Here is a 24,332-nt window from a genome sequence, read left to right as displayed (position 1 = left end):
CTCGGTGGAGGTTCGGATGGGCCTCACTGCAACAGCCGGCCCTTCTGCTGGAATCACGGTCGCCAAATCCACTAGCTACGAGGCGTCCTGTGTCGTCGGTCGAGTTGTGCACAGTGTCTGCGACAGCTGGCCTCGTGCAGGAGCCGTGATAGAAAGGCTAGCAGAGCTTATCAGCGACGGTGGGAGCAGGGCACCACCGGGCTGCCTAATGACTGCAGGTCTCTGAACACCTCCAGTCTAAAGTGGTGTAGAGGTCGGTGACTTCTCACGTTGTTGCCACACGCACACACACACGCACACACACCTCCGATGGTCGGGTCGGGTCTCCAAACGCGCACCGTAAAGGAAGGCGCAGAGTGTCCTTTGTCCCTCTCCCCACGCTAAAGCACCAATTCACAATCCCCTTCTCCAGCGAGAAGAAAAAAAAGAAAACACGAAAAACACGAAAAAAACGTCAAGTAAACAAGAACACTCATATGACAATCAGCAGCAGTAACTTGGCGGAACCAACTTCTTTGCAAGTACTGGCTATAAAGATGTTAGCTAACGGAGACTAGACAGTAAAAATGAGGGCCTTCGGTTGCGGAAATAAGCCCGCCATCTGGCGCAAAATCACTCAGGTGACCGCTTCCTCAGATTATACCAGTGCATGGTTCGAATGCGGTCCGCCGCGCTGGGTGTGCGCCGTTGCTTGCGGGAAGAGCCACTGGGCGCTGGCGCAGGCTCGTCAGATCTCGACGCAAAGGCTTTCAGGTCTGCGATATGGGCACGGCTGAGTTTTCCCGAAAGCGGGTCTTTCAGCAAGTACGCGAGGGTAGTCCAAGCTTTCTCCACTCGGTACGGACCGAGCCACTTTGGAGCAAGCGAAGCTGAGAAACCCTTGCTCGCATCGCTAAGAGCGTGGTTGCACTTCAGGACGAGGTCACCTACGTTAAATGAAAGGTGGCGGCGTTATCGGTCATACTGGGCCTTTTGCTCGGCCCTGGCCGATGCCAAACTCAGCCTCGCTCTACTGAGCTCGACAAAGCCTGTCCCGAAGTGTTGAAGCGTAAGCAGAACAGTCTGCCGGTTCTTCGTCGTCTCCGAGCTGGAATTGCATGACACTGGTCACCATATTTGCCAACTACCTTCCGAAATCAAGGAAGGCGGGAAAGAAACCAGTAGAGCGACTCTCGGAGGTTCGGATTGCAAACGCGAGTTCGCTCGAATGGTCTGCCCAGTCCTTTTGACTTTCGGCAAAGGCCGCCAACATCGGTTTGACCGTACGATTGGTTTGCTCTGTCAAATTGGACTGGGGATGTTAGGGCAACGTGGTGCAGTGATCTATTCCTAGGGAACGGCACGTATCGCCAAACACCCGATCAGTGAAAGACGATGCGTTGTCCGTGATCAATCTTTTCGGAAAGCCGAACCGACAAAACACTTCCTGTAGCTTCTCTAGCACCGCTCGGGCTGTCACTTTCCGCAGCGGAAACAGCTCCACCCATTTGGAAAAATGATCAACAACTACCATCATATGTATGAACCCCTGCTTACTCCTGGGGAACGGGCTCATTTGATCGCAGGTGGCTACTTGCCACGGACGCTCACTGACAATCGTTTTCATCAAGTCGGGCGGCCTGCCACCCCTTGATTTCACCGCTTGACAGACGTGGCAGAAACGGCAATAGCGAAAAATGTCATGCTTCATGCGAAGCCAAGTCACAACCTTGCTCAGTTTCGCAAAAACTTTGGAGCCACTCAGGTGACCGGCCATGGGCTCGTCGTGAGAGGCTCGCAACAGTGCGCCTCTCAGACTTTTGGGCACAACCACCTTAAACGAATCCACTGACTCCTCATCGGTGGCTATGTATTTCAGCAGGAGTCCATCATGGTCCAGCAAGTATGTATCCGCGGGGGACCCAGCGACACACGCCGGTTCCCGTCCCCCTGCACCTGCTGCACTACCAGCCGCGTCTCGGTGCTTCGTCTCCCTGAGACCGTCGCTTAACTCGCGACAAAACGGATGATCTTGCTGGGCCTTCAGTAACTCTTGTCTGCTGAAAGCAATTCCCATTCTCCCAAAGGGGAGCCTGGTATCGTTCCCACTCAGGACTGCAGCCATCGCCTCCGCTCGCATTGGCGTCATGGGGTCGCTTCCCTTTCGCTCCCACTCTCGCCCGCTTTGCGGCACGCTGCTTGCCTAGCCCGTGGAAAGGGTTTGCTCGTCGGCGCACTTGCCTTTTTCTCCGCTCGGCGGCTCCGCCCCCATTTCGCCCGCGTCGCTTGCTTGCGCAAAGGCACCGCTAGCGGTTGTCGCACCAGGATCTAGGCTCCTGGTAGACACTGGGACACGAGATAGCGCGTCAGGTACCACGTTAGTGCTCCCCTTATGATACTGCACTGAAAAGTCATAATGCTGCATTAGGAGAGCCCAGCGCGCTAGCTGGCCTGCAGGCTCACGGAGCCGCATCAGCCAGCTAAGCAGGCTGTGATCTGTTTGCACCACAAATTTCGTCCCATTAAGGTAGACATCAAACTTCCGCAGTGCAAACACGATGGTGAGACACTCCCTCTCGGTCACGGAATAATTCCTTTCCGCGGGTATCAACGAGCGGCTGGCAAAGGCCAACGGCTACAACACACCATCGTATTCCTGTAGGAGAACTGCTCCTAATCTCAGATCGTTTGCGTCAGTCTGGACAAGAAACGGTCTGGTCAGGTCGGGGAGCTTGAGATGCGCCGTCTCCGCAATGGCGCTAGACAGACGGCAAAACGCCTCTGGCTTCTCAGGTCCTCATCGCCACTCAGCTGACTTACTACCCATGAGCTTGGTCAAGGGCGCCTGCACTCGGGCACTGGACGGAATGAACGACCGGTAAAAATGGGCCATTTCGAGAAAGCGGCGCAGGCTGTGTAGGTCCTTGGGCGCGGGGAAATTAAGGATTTTTTTTCTAAAAAATCGACTTTTTTTCTCAAAAAATCAAAGCTAATTTAGGGGGTGCATTTATTACGTGGGGTAAATTTTATGAAAACATTTTCGGGAGAAGCAAGAAATGCAGTAATGCAAAAAAAAAAAAAAACTAGGTCGCTTAGCCTTTTGTAATTTACATTTGCGTACAATGTTTGGAAACAGCTTTTTTGTTGCACTTTACTCATCTTGGATGGTTGATGGCGCTATCTTCTGCAAGCTCTCTCCGGGCCACCCGCGCACTTCATAAAAACTTTTTGTGGCTATCTTTTTTTTCTCGCAATCGTTTAACCGCAACAGTGGTATCTGCTGTAATCTTGAGGGGCGCCAAAAAACGTGCGCTACGTCGCACTTAGCCAACTTCGCGGCAACATAGCACGATGATCATGACGACGCTGTTGACATTGTAGCAAGCACGACAAGGTCGTGGTAGCAAGTAACCAACATTGCAGCAAGCTACTACTGAAGCAAAACTAACTGTTGATAGCAAGATTATATGACAAAATACGGCCACCGCCCCGCTTCTACATGAGAAGTGCCTCTACGTGTGGATAACAAGCGAAGCGAGAATTGGGGGGGGGGGGGGGGGGTGCTACCATGTTGCGGAAATCTTCACAATCTTTTCTGGATAACAAGCAATTTTTTCTGGTTTTCCATAAACTTGCGACGTCACAGCGACGAATGACCCTTAGCGACAGCAAATCGTGCCGTCGTCGCTCGAAAATTGGGTTGGGTGTACGTGGTTGAGCCCTTCTTTTTTTTCTGGGGAGACGGGGGTGATTCTTTAGAAAAAGGTGGAAAGGTTAAAAAAAGGGGTTTGGAGCGCATAATAATTGTCACTCATGTGAGGACACCTCAATCCATACACACATGAGGAAGGGTAGAATGAAGGAACAGTAAGAGTGAAAAAAAAAAAAAGAAAAGAAAGTAGGCTAAACAGAAGGGGGGGGGGGGTTGTAGGAAGCAAGGGCGTCTGTTGGGGGGGCAGTTTGGTGACCTTCGCTGGCTGTGTGCTTATAAGCTGTGGTATCTCGACACTGGCACCATTTGTGAACCTGCTGTGGCGCACAGATAAGACGAGGGTGCATAGATAAAAGGGGGGGGGGGGGCAAAGATAATACGGGATAAGACGGATATAAAGAAAAGCAATAGGCACGTGGCAACCAGCAAAGGGCGGAAGGGAGCGAGCCTAGGTGGTTGGGGGGGGTCGGCAAAGTAATAAAAAACGGAAGAGATCCAACTGGTGAGGAGACGCCAGCTGTCAGTTAACGGGACTGCCTGCAACGTATAAATGTAGGGGGTCGCATTTATTACGCGGGGGGAAAAAAATCCAAATTTTAATGCCTGAAGTTGGGGGTGCATTAATTATGCGAGTGCATTCATTATGCAAGTAAATATGGTATTTACAGAGAGAGATGATCTATGAATGAGTAACGTGATATGTACTCTGATGTATGCAGTACTAATTTGGCTAAGGAGAATACGTTAGTAACCTGCGCTTCGCCGATGACATTGCATTGCTGAGTAACTCAGGGGATGAATTGCAACTCACGATTACGGAGTTAGACAAGGAGAGCAGAAAAGTTGTTCTTAAAATTAGTCTGCAGAAAACCAAAGTAATGTTCAACAATCTTGGAAAAGAGCAGCTCTTCGAGATAGGTAATAGTGCACTTCAAGTTGTAAAAGACTTTCTACTTAGGGCAGGTAATAACCGCGGGGCCAAACCACGAGACCGAAGTAACTAGAATAATAAGAATGGGGTGGAGCACATTTGGCAAGCACTCTCAAATTATGACAGGTAGATTGCCACTATCCCTGAAGAGGAAGGTATATAACAGCTGTATCTTGCCGGTACTTAGCTATGGAGCAGAAACTTGGAGACTTATAAAGAGGGTTCAGCTTAAATTGAGGACGACGCAGCGAGCATGGGAAAGAAAAATGGCAGGGATAACCTTAAGAGACAAGAAGAGAGCAGAGTGGATTAGGGAACAAACGGGGGTTAAGGATATCATAGCTGAAATCAAGAAGAAGAAAGGGACATGGGCTGGGCATGTAGCACGTAGACAGGATAACCGCTGGTCATTAAGGGTAACTAACTGGATACCCAGAGAAGATAAGCAGGTTAGGGGGAGACAGAAGGTTAGGTGGACAGATGAGATTAAGAAGTTTGCGGGTATAAATTGGCAGTAGCAAGCACAGGACCAGGTTAACTGGCGGAACATGGGAGAGGCCGTTGTCCTGCAGTGGACGTAGTCAGGCTGATGATGATGATGATGAATTGGGCTAATTGTCTTTGAATCGGAAGGGTTTGCTATGTTTGGAGCCGCTGAAGGACGTTGATTCCAGTAACTTGAAGACTATGTCCCGTCTGACGTCGCTAACGCGTGCCAGCCCTCTCCATGGCACAGATCTCTGCTGCAGCAGCTTGGTAGCACAGCGTTTGCGTTCACCTCGGCCACGCTCGGGTCATCTCAGCGACTTTGAACGACCTCAGCAGCAGTGGTCCACCACCCACGAAACGCCCTCGATCGCCGTGAACGACAGCGGAGGCGAGGGCACCGTGCCAGATCCCTGGGCCAGCGCCCAGCTGGAATGCAGGCCTTGCTTGTTGCGGTTGCCCTGCAGCAGTCGGGAACGCCAGCCACAACCCCTGTGCATCGCCTTGTTCCTGGGCCAGTCTCCAGCTGGAGTAAAGCAACGGTAGCGCCTGGAAGACGTCGCTTAGTTCTTCGGACCGGACGTTTAGCAGAGAACCGGCTATCCTTGACCGCTGTGCTGTCTCGACCACCAGCACATGCACCGTGGCACGCACCATGGCACCTGAAGGCGCTGGAGCAGATGGGTTAAAATGTCAAAGAAAACATGCCTTCATTGACACAACACACTTTGTTCTCTTTATAAGCCATTTCATTCTGTCATGAAACTAACAAAAAACGAAGTGTTAAAAAAATTATATCTGATGCGACATTCTAAAATTTTAATAATCATTGTGCTAAGAGTACTGTTTAGGTACAATCATTTTCGAATGTGAGTTTAGCATAAAATGCTCAACATAGGAGCTTTAACCGCAGTTTGAATTCGACGCGATCATAGTGATTCCTGTCCTAGTTAATTTTTTATAATGTTACAGCTGTCATTTTTGAGTAACGGCTTAAGACAAACCTTGAAGCGCTGTTCTGTATATTTTTAATGTTTGTCACTTAAAGACATATGACAAGGGATCTCATATGAAACAAGCATATTCAAGCATATGGTGAATGTACGCTAAGTACACCGTTGATTATAAACATGCCAGCACCTGTCTGAGACTTTGCTTTATAAAATATAACAATTTGGCGACATTCGCCACCACTGAATCAACACTAGCATTCCATGAGTAGTCCTGTATGGTTTTTCATTCGTTCTTCAGCTACCCGCGGCTGCCCTACCCACGGCTGCCCAGAAAAACCTGCTTTTCCTTTCCCGCCGCAACATTCAGGTCTTCAGGGGGGTTCTTCAATTCTTTCAGGGCACTGTATAGCTATTTGTAGAAGGTGGTCGCCTCGGCCATAGACGTCACTTTTATTTTCTTATCCCATCTTTTATTCTCTCTCCTCCTTCCCCTGCAAACACTCGAACGCTGAGACATTCCTCCACTTAGGGCTGCAGAAATAGTGTCTTTTGCACTCCTCATGCTCCTCCTCCAATCGCTCGTAGCATGTCAGCTTTGTCTTCGTTGAACCTTATAGTGTTTGGAAATATCAATGCTGCCTTTTTACATGAATAACTGTTTCACACCATGCTCGAAAACAAAATTTGGGCTTGAATAACGCTTATATGCGCGCTCATTTGGAAAATAGACATTTATAGGCATTTATAGGCATTAGGCACGAACACTCAAAATAGGCATTTATAGGCACTATAAAAACACCATGAAAGCCCTTCTTAATCTCTAATTCATCCTCATATATCGAAATGGCACGATAGGAACGCAAAGAACGAAAGCGGCATTTGCCTATAATCCGGTCTCTAGTCATTACGCACCAGAAACGCTGCCTGGCCTTTGGGAACCATGTTTGATGGTTGGTGCCTGAAAAGCATGGTAACCAGGAAGCGAGCACGTGCCGCGCATCTTCTAAAGAAGAAAGAATGAAGGGTGATGCCTTTGAACATAATTACGGATAGTGGAGCGCATTTGGTTAAAACTACGACAATTCCACTGCACCACATGAGCGAAAGAGCTCATGAGGAGGGCCCTGGTTTGCGGCGCTTATTGTTATCAGGGAGGACGTTGCGCTGCAGTTCATCAAACATATTTTGAAATCGAATTCGCATGGTATCAAGGGCTTGTGTTAGAGTGTTAACAATCTCCGACTGAATTGCATGCTCCAGCTTATTAGATTCTTGAGCCTGTTCTTGTCGCAGGAGCCCAATAATCAAGGTGGACGATTGGGCGAGTTGGTGATGCATGATCGACGTATGTAACTGCGCGGTAGTAAACACGGACGACAAGAAGAAACAAGGACAAGCGCAGACTATCAACTGAAGGTTTATTTTTCACAAACCACATATATATGTCTGAAACAGAAAAAGAAAACACAAAAATCTACAAAAAATGATAACTTAGCACTTAACAATCAACAAAACGTGAACGTTAGACAAAAGCAGATTCATGGACCATGTGCGCCACTTGCCAGATACCGTAGCTCTTTATCTAGAAGAGCTAACGACGGTTTGCTGACGCAGTGTTCTGTTTCCCGTGCTATTTGGCACGGTATCTGGCAAGTGGCGCACATGGTCCATGAATCTGCTTTTGTCTAACGTTCACGTTTTGTTGATTGTTAAGTGCTAAGTTATCATTTTTTGTAGATTTTTGTGTTTTCTTTTTCTGTTTCAGACATATATATGTGGTTTGTGAAAAATAAACCTTCAGTTGATAGTCTGCGCTTGTCCTTGTTTCTTCTTGTCGTCCGTGTTTACTACCGCGCAGTTACATACGTCGATCAAGCCCAATAATGTGTGAGTAGGCGAAGTCCTTGTCCGTTATCGGTTTAGAACGACGTGTCGGAGAACGGCTCTTTCTTTTATTTCTAGACCGACTGCGGCTTGGCATTGGGCACTGATTCTTTTTCTTTTGGTCCAGCGTGAGATTGCAAAGTCTCTGATTTTCCTGCCGTAATTCCTGTACTTCTTGGCGAAGGCTGTTGATAAGTTGAGTCAGATCGGAAGAAGTGGCTGTTTGAGCCCATGTTACTTTCTGAGGCGTCGGAGGTGTAGGCTGTGTGGCAGATGTCATAGATGATGAACCATTAGCAATGCGACGAAGGGCTGATTCAGATATATTTCGTTCAGGACAATGAGGGCTGAGTGAAACGTTTGTGGACGCTCCACAAGCCACGCAATGAGGAAACTTCTTACAGTTTGGCTCGACCTCATGCGGAGCTTTGCCACAGTCCCGGCATACTGTTGGAAAGGAACAATATTTGGCAACATGGCCCAAACGATGACAGTTGTAGCATGCGACCGGGCGAGGCCGATATTTGTGAACACGGATGACTTCATATTCAAATACCAAGCGTTTCGGTATAGAGTCTGTATCAAATGTCAAAAGCAGCAGCCGTGTTTTACCGAGCATGCGCGCATCGGTGAGTGTTGCCTGTTCACAGCGCAGATGCGCTTTGATGTACTCAATTGTTTGGCCGGGTCTGATCTTAATTACCCCACGAGAGCTGCCGACTGTATGTGGCTGAAGAGGCGATGTGTCGACATCAATTACTCGCACGCTACCATTCTTTGTTGGCACTAAGCGTGAGAGTGTGCATAGTTTGCGAAAATGACCTTCATCACGAAGTGTGGTCTGTTCGCAATTACTGTTTATGTCAAAAACGGAGAATTAACATTTCTCCAATAAATTCTGATGGAACACTTTGCTCTTGGCGTCTGTAAGGGCTTGTTTCGGAATGTCTGTCACATGCACTTTGTTTAGCGGCCTGATCAAAACAGTATAGCGGGGCCGACACATCCGTTCGGCGTGCAGCCTGTTCGGTCACACTTGGCGTCAGTAGTACATGGCATTATTTTTTTGTACCTCGTTGTCGAAAGTTCGGTGCTGCTGGTAGAAGATGCCGCTGCCATGTTGTTGACATGAGGTCTAATAGACCATTCTGATGACAACGTAGACTGCATTGCATTCATTGTCTCGTTTTCACCAGATAGCGTTGGGAAATCGCTTGAGTTCACTGGAACGCTTGTGCATGCCGTGGTCGTTTTCATAGTAGGTGTATCGAGATTCGGAGTAAAACGCGCCGGGCGTAACAGGTTCACCAGGCACGGCACGGCCATGCAGACGCGATGCGAACGCGACTGCCAGCAGCTGTGCCGTTGGCCAGTCCGAAGCTGCTCACCAGGCTTAGGGTGGTCAGCTCACAAAACACAGAGAAAAAGAAAAAAAGGTTCTCCAAAAACCCTGTCTGTGCGACACAGGCTCACAGCGTAACTGGGGTTTACTTCTGCAGCAACGAACCGTGGTCTATCACCGGAAAAAATTAGTCAAACTGACCAGAAAAACAAGGAGATGAGGTCAGGCACGTCTGCCACCGTGGGCGCTCAGCAGAGCCCCCCCTTATTAACGGGGTTTTACTGTAACGAGCTTTGAATGTGTCTGTGTTCATGCATGTGAGTGTGTGTGCACGCTGCTATGAACTTCATGCTGTAGCTAGCTTGCAATATCCTCCACTATATTATGTCACTGCTTTTGTACATAGTCCTACTTTCGTTTTTTTTTTGCTTATCTTGGGGGCTTGCTGCTTCTGTATAAGTGTTTGTATAAGCTTAGAGAACATTAAACTGAATTAAAGCTAAATTTTCTTTCTCTGGGTGTGTCATGAAAAGGTTGTGCATGCTCCAAACACTTGAGTTAACTGCTCGAAAGGCAGATTTTGCCTGCTCTAATGGCTGCTACAAAAAGTGCGACAGAGCCAATGAAGTGTTAAGCTATTGTGAAGACCTCTGTTTATTAGGTATGTGTCAGGTAGTTGGGTAAGCTGAAACAGCTTCTCATTGTGTCGCTCTGTTTCCAGCTCTCTGAGAAGCAGTCACATCAGGCACGCAGTGAAGACGCGGGTGAGTGCTTTTGCATCAATTTATTTGATACTCCAGTCTTCGCTTTATTTATTTTTTGTATTAATTTTGGTTTTCAAGTTGGTTCACTGAGTGACAGTAGTACAAGAAAGGTGGCTTTACAGGAATATGCGGGTGTTCCTTCTTTTCTCGATGGTTTGTAGCTTGGGGTTGCCGCTTGTATGCAGGGGCAAATTATGCATGAGAAAATGTGGTATACAGGGCTCATTTCTCACTGCACTAACCAGAGTGCTACAGTTTGATAAAGTAGTACTGGACACTGAGCTCATTATCGTTCTTTGTAATGGGATGGGTGCCTCCCCAATGGAACCATTGCTTTAGAATGTGAAAGCTCAGTCATGTGCTACGTGCACCGTCTGTCGCTTGTGTGGGTGTCGTAATCCACCAACCTTGAAGTTGTTATTTTGCATTGCAGCCGAGTCTGCACAAGTGAGCTCTCTGAGGAGTCTACTAACCAAGACTCAGGAGAAGGTCAAAGGTAAGCCCCTGAAATGGTTTCTTCTTCATTTCAGCTTGGATCTCGGTATCACTTATGTAAGCAAAACACTAGCAGCATGTGCCGAGGCTGGTCTTATGCTTCATTGCAACCAAAATTTTTCTTGTCATAAAAAAACCTAACTGTGCATGGCATGGAATATCTTGCTGTTGGCTTGACAAAAATTCATACAAAAAGCTAGCTTTAAAATTATAAAATTGCTCTATTACATAATATGAAGCATATTTTATTGAAGTTACTTTCGAACCCCTTTTTGAAGGACAATGCACTGGGAAGCGATGCTTGTCTTGTAAGCAGGGTACTACATCAGCATTTTCTTATCAACACCCATTTTTATTATGGCACACTGGGGCCTCTTATACTCATTTGTCACTTAAATCAGTGTCTCCTACAAAGGGGTTCAACTGTCGAGTTTGCATTGAATGTACCAGCAAGCTTACCTGCTGTTGAGTTGACATTAGACTGTTGCTGCGCACTTATTCATTTAACATCTTTATGGCAGGCTTGTTTGTGGTGGCACATTATAGTTTTTGCTGAAATGTCATTGTGCTATCAAAACAAGTGCTGGTTCACTGTTTACGGCGGTGTTTTGTTTCAAGATTCTAGGCATCATTGAGCTTTAACCATGAAAATTAGGCTTGTGTGAATAGTGGATTTTAGATGCAAATGGAATTCAAATACTATATGAAAAAGGAGCATATTTATCATGACCTAACTAACCTGTGCAGTGTTTTTAAAAAATCGAAATAGGGCCTCTATGCACACGCAATTCTTTTTTTTTTTTTGTTCAAAGGAAGTCGAAAGAACTTTGAGTAGTAGCAGGATGCGACATTTAGCAGGGTGCAAGTCATAACCCTTAAAATACGTAACATTTAAAAATTTAGTATACTTAGAGCATATAAGCTGCCATAACTACCTTTAAGCTTAAAAAATGAATTGATTTGAGAGTAGTGTTTACATTTAAAAGGGCCGTGTGACACTTTTTCAAGTAGCCATGGAATAGATTCACTAAAGAAGCTTATTTATTGCTTCATGAATTCACTTCCGCAAATATCTTTAGAATCCGTCTAGTATGTGCGGAGTTGCAAAGATTTCTCGCACGCTGCAAATGCATTCTCTCTTCTCGTCCTGACGAAAGCGCTTGTAGCTAAGCAGGGAGGGATGGCACGGGGAAAGAAAATACGACACATGTGCTTTCTGAGCTTGAGTCATTTGCCGAAAGAAAAGAGCAATTTTTAGCTAACTTTGAGAATTTATTGTGAATCGCACGCCGTGTGCTGCGCTATGATATTTCGCTTGTGTGTCCGCGGTAGCCTCGATTACCGATCGGCAGCGTTTCCTGACGGTGCTCAAAAAAGTGTTGCAGGGCCTCTTTAAATTTGAAAAGGGGCTTCGCTGCAGAGCAGATTTTTTTTAGAGGTGTTTTTGCGGTTTAGCATTTCTACAGTGCAGTGAAACCATCTTTACAGGCAGTACGTTTGGATTATTATGCATCTATTTGTTTCTTGCAAATATTTCAAAATTTTCAATAATTTAAATTTGAATCAAAGCAAATTTGAATGCCCTTCTTTTTGTTCAAATATTCGAAGCATTCGAATGTTTGCACAAGCCTAATGAAAATGGGTGAATGTCTTGAATGCTTCCGAAAAATGTATTGGCAGCCTTGATTGTGTCTTTCCATTCCTTGGTCGCGCATTGTGTTTTGATCACATTGCATTTGCCCCTGCTTCCAGAGCTCCAGGCCGAGCTGCAAGCAGTAAGGCAGCACGCAGAGTCCCTGCAAGCGGTGTGCTCTCAGGCTGAAGCACGGCTCTCCGAGCAGGACACCCTTAGCAGTCACGTTCAAGAGGCCTTAGAACAGGCACAGCAAGGTGAGGAGTTTTAAATAAGCCTATAAGGCAAGTATTCCAGCACTGAATATTTTGACCTCCTTTTGACACAAATTCATCTGCCTTGGTGGAACAGTGGCTACGGTGCTCGACTGTGGACCCAAAGGTCGCGGGTTCGATACCGGCCGCGGCAGTTGCATATCGAAGGCCCTCCACTACGACATCTCCTATAATCATAATATGGATTTGGGATGTAATATTCTAGATAACATAATTTATAATATTATTTTACATTATATGAATTATTTGAATTTTCAAATTAATTGAAATTATTGAACTGTAAGGGCATGTAAATATTCAAAATTTCGAATATTTTTCTAATAGTATTTTTCAAATAGTAAAGTAACTAAAGTTTTTAATCATTTTTTAACAGTCTTTGCTATTTGATTCGGTTCGTACTGAAATTTCACTTTTAGACAGTCAACATCTAGTTGGCAATAACCCTTTAGATTTTCAAATGTTTCACCCCATCACACTTTCGTTCCGCAACAAAGCCGCCTTTTAGGCTCTGCTGTGGTATGAGATTGTGAAATATCTTTAAATTAAGCGCGTTTTCGGATGAAGAAAGTATACAAAAAGTGGGATGCAAGGAAATTTGAATTATAGAAAGTAATTAGAGGTGGTCGTTTGCTGTGCCTGCTACTTTGCAGCTCCAAGAGTTATGTTTTCCCGCAAACTCAACTGAACAGTGTTAACCGCTGCTACCAGTGAAAGAAAAAAAAATAATAAGTCATGGTCAGCTAAAATGTGCACCTGTGTAAAAGATGACATGCTTCACTGCAACACAGTGGTAACACACGGGCATGATGACAAACTTCATTTTTGTACAGGCAAAGAAATATTCTGTGGGTTGCTGATGGTCGGGGGCATTTAGTCCAGGGCTCCACTGGCTCTTGCCATCCGCTCTGCCTTCTGAATCAGTGGCGGTCGAGGGCTGAACTGGACAGCAGTGCGTCCCATTGCTCACTTGCGACGTTCACATTGTGGTTGTGTAGTGTGCACTCAGTCCACGTAATGTGGGTTGGTGTGGCCCTGAAAAATGGGCATTCATACCTGTAAGATGTGGGGTGCATGCGATGTAGTGTGTGTAGGTTTTTGTAGGTTCGGTTTGGAGTCTATGCCAGTCAACGTACGAAGCTTCGAGCTGCTCGGTTGGCGTGCTGGTTGCCCGTCATGGCGGGTCCCCAAGTGTAGCGTTTACTAACCTTCTCCCCCTTCCTCTCTCTCTCTCTCTCATGACGACCAAAATTTGATGTACTGAACCGTAGTGATTGTTCGATTTCAGTGGCTTGCACCTCGTATCCGAAACATTTGAGTTGAATCGAGAACCACCGTTTGAGTGTGTTACAAGTGCCCTTTTTCCTTCAAGTAGAGCCACCGCAAGTCACACTGTTTTTGCACAAAACCGCTATTTTGATCGCCCGCAGCTGCCACCGAAAACCAACTAACGCTGATCTGGGCCTACGATTCGGCATGTCGCGGGAAGTTTTTATGCGACAACATAAAGGTTGTGACTAATGCTGATCTGGGCCTACAATTCGGCATGTTGCGGGAAGTTTTACGAGACAACATAAAGGTTGGGTGTAGAAAAGGTTGCACTTAACCAGAGCAGCGCGTGATGTGATGTTCAGGTTTACAGCCACGAAATCAACGACAACAAAAGTCTGCCGAGCTGGTGAATGTAGTGGCAGCAAAAGCAAAAACTCGTGTCGGAATGCTGAAAAGCTTTTAAATTTGCAGACGATGTAGCAAGCATGAACGACAGGGAAGTGCACTTGATAAAGATGTGATTGCATGTTCCGTAACATGTTAGAATGTTACGGAACATCGCATGTTTCATATCGGCGCCTGGCCGATAAGCGGTCGGAGCAACACCGGTGTCATGCCGGCCGGCCCTGGAGCAAAGGCTACTCGCTGCTCTTCTTCCTTTACTCGACGAGCCTGCGCACCAGGCTCAGCGATGCTGCGGTCTTTTTCTTTTTGCTCCTTTTAATGTAAGAAGGCATCACATTACAACTCTACAAATACGGTGCACAACTACTGATCATGACCAAGTTCAAGTGTGCCTATTAAGTGTGGAAATAACAAATTTCTTGCACCAAACTGCCTTTTATGTGAGTGCATCTATTATGTGAGTAAATACTATGTACTATGCATTTTTAGCCCCTTGGTTTGCATTTTAATGTTTATGCTTTTGTCAATTTCAGTAATCCATGTATGTCAATAGTATCTAATAAGCAATAAAACGAAAGTTTTTCACTGCGTGTCCCCTTCTGTTTGTGGTCTAGTGGTTACATTACCGTATTTACTCGATTCTACCGCGCCCTCGATTGTAACAAAAACGTAAGACATCGATTGCAACGCGCACCCATTTTTCTCGCTGGCCCGCACGATCACACCACTCGAAAAAACGACTCCTTTCGTGAGCGTCTTCCATTTAAATATGAGGTACGGGCGAAGCTTGTGCTCATCTGACGTGTAAAAGAGCATTGCCGTCACTGTAGTTTTACCGTGGACCGATGTCAGCACATGAACTTGCTTCGTCCCCTTCTTCTCGACGGTTGTGGTGCCAGGCATGTCGAAGTAAAGAGGTGTCTGATCGGCATTCCTGATTTGCCCAAGCAGGTAGCCGTTGTTGCGCCGCAAGTTTAGGACGAACCTCTGAAAACTGTGAAGCTTTTCATCGTATTCCTCCGCAAAACTTTTCGCATATGCATGTTCCCCTTCGGAGGAAAAAGCATTTCCTCTTCATAAAGTTAGTTAGCCAGCACCTGCTCGCTTTAAACTGGCTCCGCATTAGACTTTTTTCTAAGACTAATTGCATAGCCCGCACTTGGAGCAGTTCTGTCGTCACGGGCTGCTGTGCCGCTCGCTGCTCAAGCACATACTCGCCGAGCAGCTCTTTTAATTTGCGGAAACTGACCCTGCTGTGGTCCACTGAAGCCTTTGCGAGAAGCTTTGCTGTTGACAATCTTCTGCTTTTGTTTCCGCCGGTCCCGCACGCACGTTTCGGGAACTCCGAACGACCGCGATGCGGCCCGATTTCCGTCCGTTTCTGCACACGCGATGACTTTTCTTTTAAAAGCGGCATCGTGGTGCACTCGAGTTTTTGGAGTCAGCCCTTCCACGCCGTCGATGCTAATGCACTACTAGATAACGAACTGCTCAGCACACGTACGAAGTGCCGCACATGGGAAACACATAGGCAGAAATGGCCGATGCGTCATGCCGACGCACGTAGGGGGCGGCCATTTTGGATTTGCCGATGGCAATAGATTGACCGTAATTTTTTTGTTCGTACTCGATTCTAACGCGCATGCGATTTATGAACCCGCTTAACCGGAAAAAAGGTGCGCGTTAGATTTGAGTAATTACGGTAGTTGGCTGCTAATCCAAGGGTTGGTGAATTGAATCCTGGCTGTGGTGGCCACATCTTTATGGAGGCAAAATACTACATACCAGTTGGCCTAGTTTCTAAGGCTTGCTAAAAGAAGTGGTCAACATATCCAGATGCCTCCACTACATCGTCTCTCATCGGCATATTAGTGTTTCTGAATATAAAACCTCAAAATATGTTGACTTGCAAGGGCCAGGTCACTAGGGAGCTACTTTGGAGTACTGGGCACATGCTCGTGTGCTTTCTTTCATTGGCTGTGCTTTCTTTTGCAGCTAAGAGTGAACTTGAGGACAGAGTGGCCCGGTTGGAGCAGCAGTGTCACGAGCTGGCCAATGAGAAGGTGCATCTGCTTGAGGAAAGCAAGACCAAGGTAAGTCTTCGCTGAAGTCTACAAGCGTTTTCCAATGTGCCCCCTTCACCACTCAGTTTTTCTCAGAATTGGGCAGGACAGGATGCACCGGACAGGATAAGTTACGCGTTCACTAGGCTTGTGCGAATATTTGAATGCTTCTAATATTCTAATGAATGTTACAGTATTCGAATTCGCTTTGACTCGAATTTAAATTGTTGAAAATTTTGAACTATCCGTTGAACTATTTGTTGAAATTTCTTGCAAAGGTGGTTTCACTGCAGTGGATGTGTGCAAAGCTGTAAAGCATTTTTGCTAGGGATATCCACATTGCTGCAAAGCGTTACTCAAAGGGTAATTGAACACCATAGCCTCACATTGATTCATCATTTTTAAAGTGTTAAAGCTTGTTACACTGGCTCATACTCTAAGTATAGTAAATTATAAAATGAACATGATTTGATTATTATGGCTTGCATCATACAGAAAGTCAAATTCTGCTACTATATTCAAAGTTGTTTCACCTTCTTTTCAACAGAAAAAAAAGGCATTTGCACAGGCCTTGTTTCAATTTTTCAATATTGTTGTGCACATGTACGAAGACAATAAAGCATGTACGGTGAACGCACTTGTCACCCGGGGTTGGAAAGGAAGAGGAGGAGTAGGAGGGCCTCTAACCAGTTGGCCGCTTCTGAGCTGCCCCTCACGACCTAGTAAATGGCCCCTTTCATCCTCTACCGGTCTCTTTCAAACGTAACAGAGGGGTGGAGGAGCTGGGTAAGCGCTTCAACTATGGAACGATCACTGCCACAGCTTCGACGAAGCCATCGACTTGCCCGTCTCCCACCTTCTGCCATGAGCGACTTCGGCATGCCCGAAGAAGCAGGCGTTCCCGAGACAGCACCGTCTGGTCCGCTTCCGTACTCAGTTTCACCGACCTTCAGAGGAAAAGCCGGAGAAGATGTCAATGCCTGGCTCACCCAGTACAAACGCGTGAGCAAGTCCATCGGTTGGAGTGAAGCCGCTAAGCTAGCCAACGTAGTGTTCTCCTTGACCGACACCGCACTGGTATGGTATGAGAACCACGAGGACGCTCTCACAACATGGGACCTTTTTGTAAAAGACCTCTGGGCAAGATTCGGCGACTCGGTTGCTAAAAAGAAGCAACTGAGCAAACACTGTCGCAACGGGCACAGCTATCAGGTGAGACGTGCACCACTTACATAGAAGTGTTAAGGCTGTGCAAGGTGGTCTGTGCTTCCGTCGGAAGAAGACAGTCGGTCATTTGCTCAAAAGGATTGCTGAGGACGTGTATACTTTTCTTTCTAATTGGAAAAGAAAGCCTTAATTCTGTGTCCGACGTCATTCAGCATTGCCGACGTTTGAAACGCTCAAGATGCGTCGAATTGTGCCCAAGTTTGGTCGGCTGGCTAATGTTACAACAGTTGCCAGTGTGGACACGAATCCTGACCTCGACCTCTTCTCTACCATTAGACAGATTGTTCACGAGGAACTGTCCCACCGAGAAATGTCGTGTTCGACAGCTGACCATCCTGAGTTGTGTCTGCCACTTGAGGCTATGGATGGGCCTCCTTTGACCCCCATGGCAACTGACGATGAGCGCGGCAACTGTGGAGTACAGCCCAGCCGCATAGTTAAGGATGAGAACCCGATTTTCCGCTTCGCGGCATTACCGACGCCCTCAGAGCATGCCTTCTCGACACCCGACGACTCGTTACGACGTACCCCACCAGTACATTGGTTACACAAGAACAAATGATGATGCTCGATTTATCGTCGAGCGACCAACGTTTCGACCTCGGCCGGTGTGCTATTCCTGTGGTGTTCCAGGCCACATATTACGGTGTTGCAACCTTCGGGCGACTCCTCGGTATCACCAACCATCCGAATTTTCACGACCCTTCGAACAGTCTTATGGTGTCTGGCGGCCGGCCCACATACCACCTGATGAGAACTATTGGCCCAGCAACTTCCGCAACCACTCCCGGGCATCTGACAGACTATTTGCCTAGCAACTTCCGCAACCATTCCCGGGCATCTGACAGGAGTTTAACGCCCCCACTGCGACCTCATGCTCATCGTTCTCCTTCACCACTGCGTCGCAAAGCGCCCTCTTCGCCACCGCAAAACTAGCCAGCACGGCTGAGAGGGGTGAGGTCGCTGGAAATGTACTACTGACAGAAATACCTCCGGTGTGTATGTTTGAAAGTAAAGTGCGTGTTTTGGTGGATTATGTGCCTGTAATGGCTTTGGTGGACACAGGTGCAACGATTTCTGTGATGAGTGCTTCTTTTAAAGATTTGTTAGGGCGGAAAGTTGTTTTTATCTGGGATGAAACTTCGACGTTCTGTGAGTGAGTGGAAAGCCGTTGCGCCCTATTGGTGTGTGTAGTGATGAAGTATTTTTGGGAGGCCTTCTCATAACAACAGAGTTTGCGATTATTCCTCAATCGACACACGACGTCATTCTCGGCATGGACTTTTTGCGAGAATATGGTGCCACTGTAGACGGTCGCACAGGGAGAGTCTTTGTGAGGGGCCAGATGCCGTCAGAACTTCTTGAAACTCCAGCGGACGACCAAACTACGCTGTGTGTCTGTGGCGATACGTTCATACCTGCGTTGTCTACCGTACGTGTTCCCGTTGTTTGTCGCGGCGTGGATTCTGACAGTTTCGATGCGAGCGTAGAACTAATGTACATAAACTGCGTGAAGAAGAAGTGTTGGTTCCCCATTGTGTGGTGTCGATCGATGGCGGACAAACTGGCCTATGGACTGTAAACTGTTCCTCTGAGCTTGTGACACTACCCAATGGTTTGAAATCAGCTTCGGTCAACAAAGGACACGCAACCTTATCAGTGGTCGAGCTCACAGACGTTCCGGAAGAATGTGCCGGAACTGGTTGTCACAATTTAGACGGGGCGCTTATGGCAACAATAAATAAGTCCTATAGCTCAAGCGAGCGCCGAACTTTAATGAATGTGCTGTCGAAGCACATTTCGATATTTGAATTTGCGCAGAAGGACAAAATAATCCCAATCCCCCTGTCTCGAACGCGCCATACCATCAACACTGGCGCGGCAAGTCCGATTCGCCAAAAACCATATCGTGTTTCCCCGTCAGAAAGACAAATTATCAGCGACCGAGTGCAGGAAATGATGCAAAAGGGAGTGGTACAAGAGTCAGCCAGTCCGTGGGCAGCACTGGTAATCCTTGTTAAGAAGAAAGATGGATCGTGGAGATCTTGCGTCGACTATCGCCGACTGAATGCCGTGACTAAAAAGGACGTATACCCACTGCCCCGTATAGAGGACGCAATAGACTGCTTACATTCGGCCTCTTATTTTTCCTCTGTAGACTTACGATCCGGTTATTGGCAAATTTCGATGCACCCAGAGGACAAGGAAAAGACTGCCTTTGTAACCCTTGATGGGCTCTTTGAATTTAATGTGATGCCATTTGGACTATTCAATGCACCGGCAACGTTCGAGAGGTTTATGGACACCATTCTGCGTGGCTTGAAGTGGGACATCTGCATGTGCTACCTCGACGACGTCGTCATCTTTGGCCGCACGTTCAGTGAACCCAACTCTCGTCTGGATACTGTTTTGAACTGCATCCAAGATGCTGGCCTAGTTTTAAACTCGAAGAAATGCCACTTCGGAGACCGCCAGACGCTTGGGCATCTCGTTGACAAGGATGGCATCCGCCCTGACCCCCAGAAGACAGCAGCAGTTGAGGCGTTCAATGCGCCACGTTCCATCAAGGAGCTTGGTAGTTTCCTAGGGCTTTGTTCGTACTTCCGCCGCTTTATTCCGAAGTTTGTCGACGTGGCGTATCCTCTCACATGCCTCTTACGAAAGGACAATTCCTTTGAGTGGACTCCGGAGTGCGATTCTCGATTCTTCATTCCGTCAACTGAAGTTTTTTCTGACGTTACGACCCGTCCTTCAGCACTTCAGTCCTTCTGCTCTGACAGAACTTCATACGAATGCTAGTGGCATAGGTATTAGAGCCGTCCTAGTACAACGTTACGTTGACCGCAAACACGTCATCGCATGCGGAGCAAGTCGCTCCCTAAGCAGGCCGGAGCGAAATTACACTGTCACGGAACAAGAATGCTTGGCGGTAATATTTGTAATTCAGCGGTTTAGGTCTTACCTGTGCAGACGCCGATTCACAGTTGTAACCGACCACCACCCGTTGCGTTGGCTTGTCAACCTTCGTGACCCTTGCGGCCACCTTGCTCGCTGGGCGCTCCGGCTACAAGAATACAGTTTTACCGTTGCTTACAAGAATGGTCGTCAACATGCTGACGCGGACTGTCTTTCATGTATGCCACTTAGCACAACGGACTGTGAATCCGATGACTTTGACCAGCTTGTAGCGTCTTGTGTCGCCTACATTCCCGGAGTACCCCAGTTTCCGAGCAGAACAGCGGAAGGATGCTAAACTAGCACCACTCTGTGCCGCTGCATCCACTTCCACTATTGCACACCGTTTCTGTATGCGTGATGGACTGTTGTTCAAAAGGAACCTCTCCAGCAGTGGCGCGCATTTCTTTCTAGTGGTCCCGGAGAGCGTGAGAACAGTTATTATGAGTGTCATGCACAATGACCCTACATCTAAACACTTAGGTTTGGCGCGGACGCTTCACCGGACTAAAGAGCGCTTTTATTGGCCTGGTATGCAGAAGTTCGTTGAAAGTTATGTGGCAAGTTGCATGCAATGTCAGGTGTCACAAACATCCATCAACTGGTCCAGTGGGTTTTCTACAGCCGATGCCAACTCCAAGCGCACCTTTCGAACAAGTGGGGATTGACTTTCTGGGCCCCTTTCCAAAATTGGCTTAGGGCAACCGATGGATAATTGTTTGGCAGTTGTGGAGTGGATGGCCACCGTCTCGCAGTAGCGTGTGTGGTAGTCGACGCAGTGACGTCTCGTCGTTTTTGCTACAATATGTCATCCTCCGACACGGCCCACCTCGCCTGATTATCAGCGATCGTGGAGGACAATTCACAGCGGATTTCGTGGAGCAGCTTCTTCGTTTGTGTGAATCCCGCCTGTATCACTCGACACCATACCACCCCCAAACTAATGGGCTGACGGAGCGTACCAGCCGCACCATTATCAACATGTTGTCTATGTATGTCTCGTCCGACCACAAGAACTGGGATGACATACTCCCGTTCATTACGTGCGCGATCAACACCGCCAAGCATGAGATTACAGGTTATAGCCCTTTCTTTTTGCTTTATGCACGTTTGCCCTGGCACACAATCTACACAATCTTATCTTTCTGTGATCACAACACTGTCACTGTCGCCGAGACTCTCTGCCTCGCCAAAGAGGCGCGTCACATAGCTCGACTACGTACATTGGCATCGCAAGACAAAGCGAAAGCACGCTACGACATTCACCATCAATCTGTGGCTTATTGTCAAGGTGATGTGGTGTGGTTGTGGACTCCGATACGCAAGCACGGGTTATGCCAAAAGTTTTTGGCCACTTACGATGGACTTTTTGTCATTGTTGACAGGCTTACAGAGGTCAACTACATAATAGCTCGTCTCACGGCGAGTGGACGACAAGCTGCCAAAACTCAAGTGGTTCATGTTGCCTGCCTGAAACTTTACACGCCACGACAAGTCAACTGACTCGTCCGGCAGTCTTCGTCTGCGCGGAGAGGAATGTTGCGCACATGCACGAAGACAACGAAGCGTATACAGTGAATGCACTTGTCGCCCGGGGTTACAAGGTAAGAGGAGGAGCAGGAGGATGTCTAACCAGTCGGCGGCTTCCGAGCTGCCCCTCATGGCCTGATAAACGGCCCCTTTCAACCTCTACCGGTCTCTTTCAAACGTAACAATATTACTGTGCAGGTTTGTTAGGTGATAACAAATACAGTCAAACCTCGTTATAACGAAGTTGAAGGGGGAGTCGTAATTACTTCGTTATAATCATTAGTTTGTTATAGCCAATATCCATTTCTACCGACAATTAGCCAGCAAGAGAGAATGTACTCACCACCGAATATCACAGCAGCCCGCCGCGCAGAGAAAAACGGCCGTCGGAAGGCAAAAAACTAGCAAAATAATAAAGAACAATGCAATAATAAAGAACAATACGCCGAAATCTTCGGCCACTTTTTTTTTCTTGACGCCGGACTCAACGGCTCTCAACATTGCAGACTTCTGCTCAATTGTGATGATTTTGCGCTTACGTTTGCCGTTGTCCATGTCTTGCGGCGGAGGGGTGTTGCTCTTCCACAGCGAACGACAAGGAACCAAGCACAAAGCCAACAAAGCCGCAATCTCCGCCGAGCCAGCGTGGAGCTGAGGGAAGGAGGAGGTCAAATGCGCGGGTGGGTCAACGAGTTCCACAGGAGAGGGGAGGTCGGCTGACGCGCACGCTCGCGCGAGTTGCTGCGCGGGCGAGTCCATTAGTTCCTGAGGAAAGGGGAGGCAGGGCGACGTGCACCCACGCGCGTGTTGGCAGGCGGCGCAAGGCGCGAGTTTTGAATTACCGCTGCCGTGATGGGACGTGAACCGGCGCGCGCTATAAGATATTGAATTCACGTATACCAAAATGATCAGTAAATGCTCGTTGTGGTCAAAGAATGGTTCGTTATATCCATTGTGAGGAAATTTTCGCTTCGTTAAAACGAGGTTTTAAATACATGGGCGTCTATGGGAATTTCAAGGGGAATTACAATTGCTTCGTTATATCCATTAGTTCGTTATATCCCGCTTCGTTATAACGAGATTCTACTGTATGCCAATTTTTTGTTATATAATGTGATATGTACTATTTGAATTCGACTATAAATTATTCGATGAAAATAACTATTTTCTTCGAATTCTCTTCGGACTTAAAATTCCTATTCGCACAAGCCTAGAGACCGCTCAAGCTGAAGAAGATTTTTGAGACATAACTAGCCTGCCAAAATCTTGGAAGATTTTTTTCCATCTAAATGTTAATTCATGTTAGCTTGAATTATTACATGCTGAAGCGTTTTAGTCATTTTGCTTGTTGGAGTATCTAATATTTTGAGGAGATAAACTTGTGTGGTGTGAGCAGTTAGGTTCTTGAAAATGTTCTGGTTGAGGACATGGATGATTCTACAAGAGTGACAGTGCTGCTTGCAGGTTTTGAACATTACTTTCTGTTGTACTGACACAAAACACACACAGCACAGTAAACCATACAAACTCGAATGCTAGGTGATAAGCATCACTTTTAAGCAGGATGTCAAGGTAGTCTGAGCTGACACAAGCTCACCCACTGTCACATGTAAAGGGCTTCAATGAGGTGAGGCGACGAGGTACGTTGAAGAGTGGTGTGAGGTGGCTTTAAAAAGGTCGGTGGCTGCTTGTTAAGGCTGTTGATGAAGCAGGAGCCTTGCTCATTCAGAGTATCGGAGAGCATTAACAGTTACGTGAAGCCTGTCGAACACATTGCAGAGGCCAGTTGCTTGACTGTATTGAGCACTTTTCGTCTCCTCTCGAGTGTGGCTACATTCTTAGGTGTGCACCGTCATCTTGCTGACGGAAACACAGTGAGTCCGTTATGTGCACATCTTCCTCTCTCGTGCAGGTTGAAGATCTGGAAAAAGAACTTGCAGCCACACGGAGCGAGCTGGCAGAAGCACAGAGTATGGTTGCCGACCGAGCTCGGAGGGACGCCGAGCACGTGCTCGACCAAGACGTGCAACTCTCGCTCGCCAAGCAGGTTTGGGACTTGTGTGAATTAGTTGTGCTGCACAGTCTTGTTATTCTTAGTGGCTCCAATATGCCTTAAATTGCATATTGGACCATCCAGTCGCTTGGAACCCTGCATGGTACCCTGCTGACTACATTTAAACTTGTCCGGGATGAAAGCTTTCAGCAGTGGTGGACTCCCTTCTGCAGCTTTCTTGGAGGAACCAAGCACGATCTAGAATATGATTTGTATCAGGCCCAATCTCGATCAGAAGTGACTTTGCGACTCTGGTATCGGACTCTACAAGCCTTAGTTTGTAGCAATGAATTTGTTAGGCTTAATCAATCAATATGTGTGCCTGAGAGGTGTTGTTCCTTTTTTATTGCATATCATTTAACCCTCGTTCACGACT

The 24,332-nt window shown here is 47.2% G+C and overlaps 1 protein-coding gene across 7 annotated transcripts in view; it reads left to right on the top strand.

Annotated features, from left to right (window-relative positions):
• The window catches only part of Mgtor (nuclear basket protein megator), a 905,575-nt gene that overhangs the window by 169,653 nt on the left and 711,590 nt on the right, over positions 1 to 24,332 (top strand). For all 7 annotated transcript variants that reach the window (XR_012884775.1, XM_075868440.1, XM_075868441.1 and 4 more), the window contains exons 19-23: positions 10,009 to 10,051; positions 10,485 to 10,547; positions 12,299 to 12,436; positions 16,124 to 16,221; positions 23,816 to 23,950. Coding sequence is in view for 6 of the 7 variants with exons in the window: in XM_075868440.1 (XP_075724555.1) it covers positions 10,009 to 10,051; positions 10,485 to 10,547; positions 12,299 to 12,436; positions 16,124 to 16,221; positions 23,816 to 23,950 (477 nt within the window). In the remaining variant the exon portion in view is untranslated. The remainder of the gene's footprint in view (positions 1 to 10,008; positions 10,052 to 10,484; positions 10,548 to 12,298; positions 12,437 to 16,123; positions 16,222 to 23,815; positions 23,951 to 24,332) is intronic.

The sequence above is a fragment of the Rhipicephalus microplus genome, chromosome 7 (genome assembly GCF_043290135.1).
Source record: "Rhipicephalus microplus isolate Deutch F79 chromosome 7, USDA_Rmic, whole genome shotgun sequence".
Classification (NCBI taxonomy): Eukaryota; Metazoa; Arthropoda; class Arachnida; order Ixodida; family Ixodidae; genus Rhipicephalus; species Rhipicephalus microplus.
This window is presented reverse-complemented; position numbering and strand designations above follow the sequence as displayed.